Here is an 845-nt window from a genome sequence, read left to right as displayed (position 1 = left end):
TGAATAGTGATTAACCTTTTCACTAAATTATGGTTTGTAGATTATAATCAGATAATCAAAATAAGCAAAGAATAGAAAATACCTTCCTTCGACACACGAACGAAAGAACCTTCCTTCAACAAATGAACCGGAAGAATATTGCTCAGCCAACTTGAAGAGAACGCTCCGACCTTAGACACACTAAGCGCGAGCTTCTCCTATTCACAAGACTTGAAAAGAGAACCACTATCACTTGAGAGACAAATTGTATTCTCAAATGGCATAGATCTTTTTTCACTCATAGAGAGTTTCCCTTAGGCACAAAGCTTTAATACTCTCAAATGAAAAGTTACTTTCAAAGAGCTGTGAAGACCTCTATTTATAAGCCCAATGTTCAGAAAATGAAAAAGACAACTCCCAACTACCAAATATAATCTATTATCATAAGGATAATCGATTATTTGTGTCCATTATGGGGTTTTCAAAAAGTGATAATCAATTATCCTGAGTGATAATCGATTATTTGCACAACCTGAGCAATATTAAATCAGACCGTGATAATCGATTATTCTGAGCAATAATCGATTATTTGCGCGCGAGCATCTCTTTTCCAAATAGGATGGATGAAGAGAAGACAAATAAGAATTATATTATTGCAATATGCTCACGCTGCTTCACTCCAAGCCTTCTCTTAAGATTATCTTTGAAAAGAAAAGTACTTTTACAAGTTTTTAGAACTTCATTATATAATTTCATATCCTTTCTATGATAGCAATCTTTTGTACTTGTATTTCAAAAATACTTTGTTGTTTTTAGATTAAAAAGTGAATTCAAACACTTGTAAAGTTAACTCAGTGGAATTAGAC

General features: G+C 32.8%; 1 protein-coding gene across 1 annotated transcript in view; it reads left to right on the top strand.

The window, feature by feature from the left end:
- Positions 1-47, top strand: part of LOC148191767 (cellulose synthase-like protein E6) — a 4884-nt gene extending 4837 nt beyond the window's left edge. Inside the window, exon 9 of the mRNA XM_088099955.1 lies at positions 41-47. Coding sequence (XP_087956081.1) covers positions 41-47 — 7 coding nt within the window. The remainder of the gene's footprint in view (positions 1-40) is intronic.
- Positions 48-845: the final 798 nt, after the last annotated feature.

This window comes from Vigna umbellata, chromosome 10 (genome assembly GCF_029865625.1).
Source record: "Vigna umbellata cultivar VRB3 chromosome 10, Vumbellata_1.0, whole genome shotgun sequence".
Lineage (NCBI taxonomy): Eukaryota > Viridiplantae > Streptophyta > Magnoliopsida > Fabales > Fabaceae > Vigna > Vigna umbellata.
This window is presented reverse-complemented; position numbering and strand designations above follow the sequence as displayed.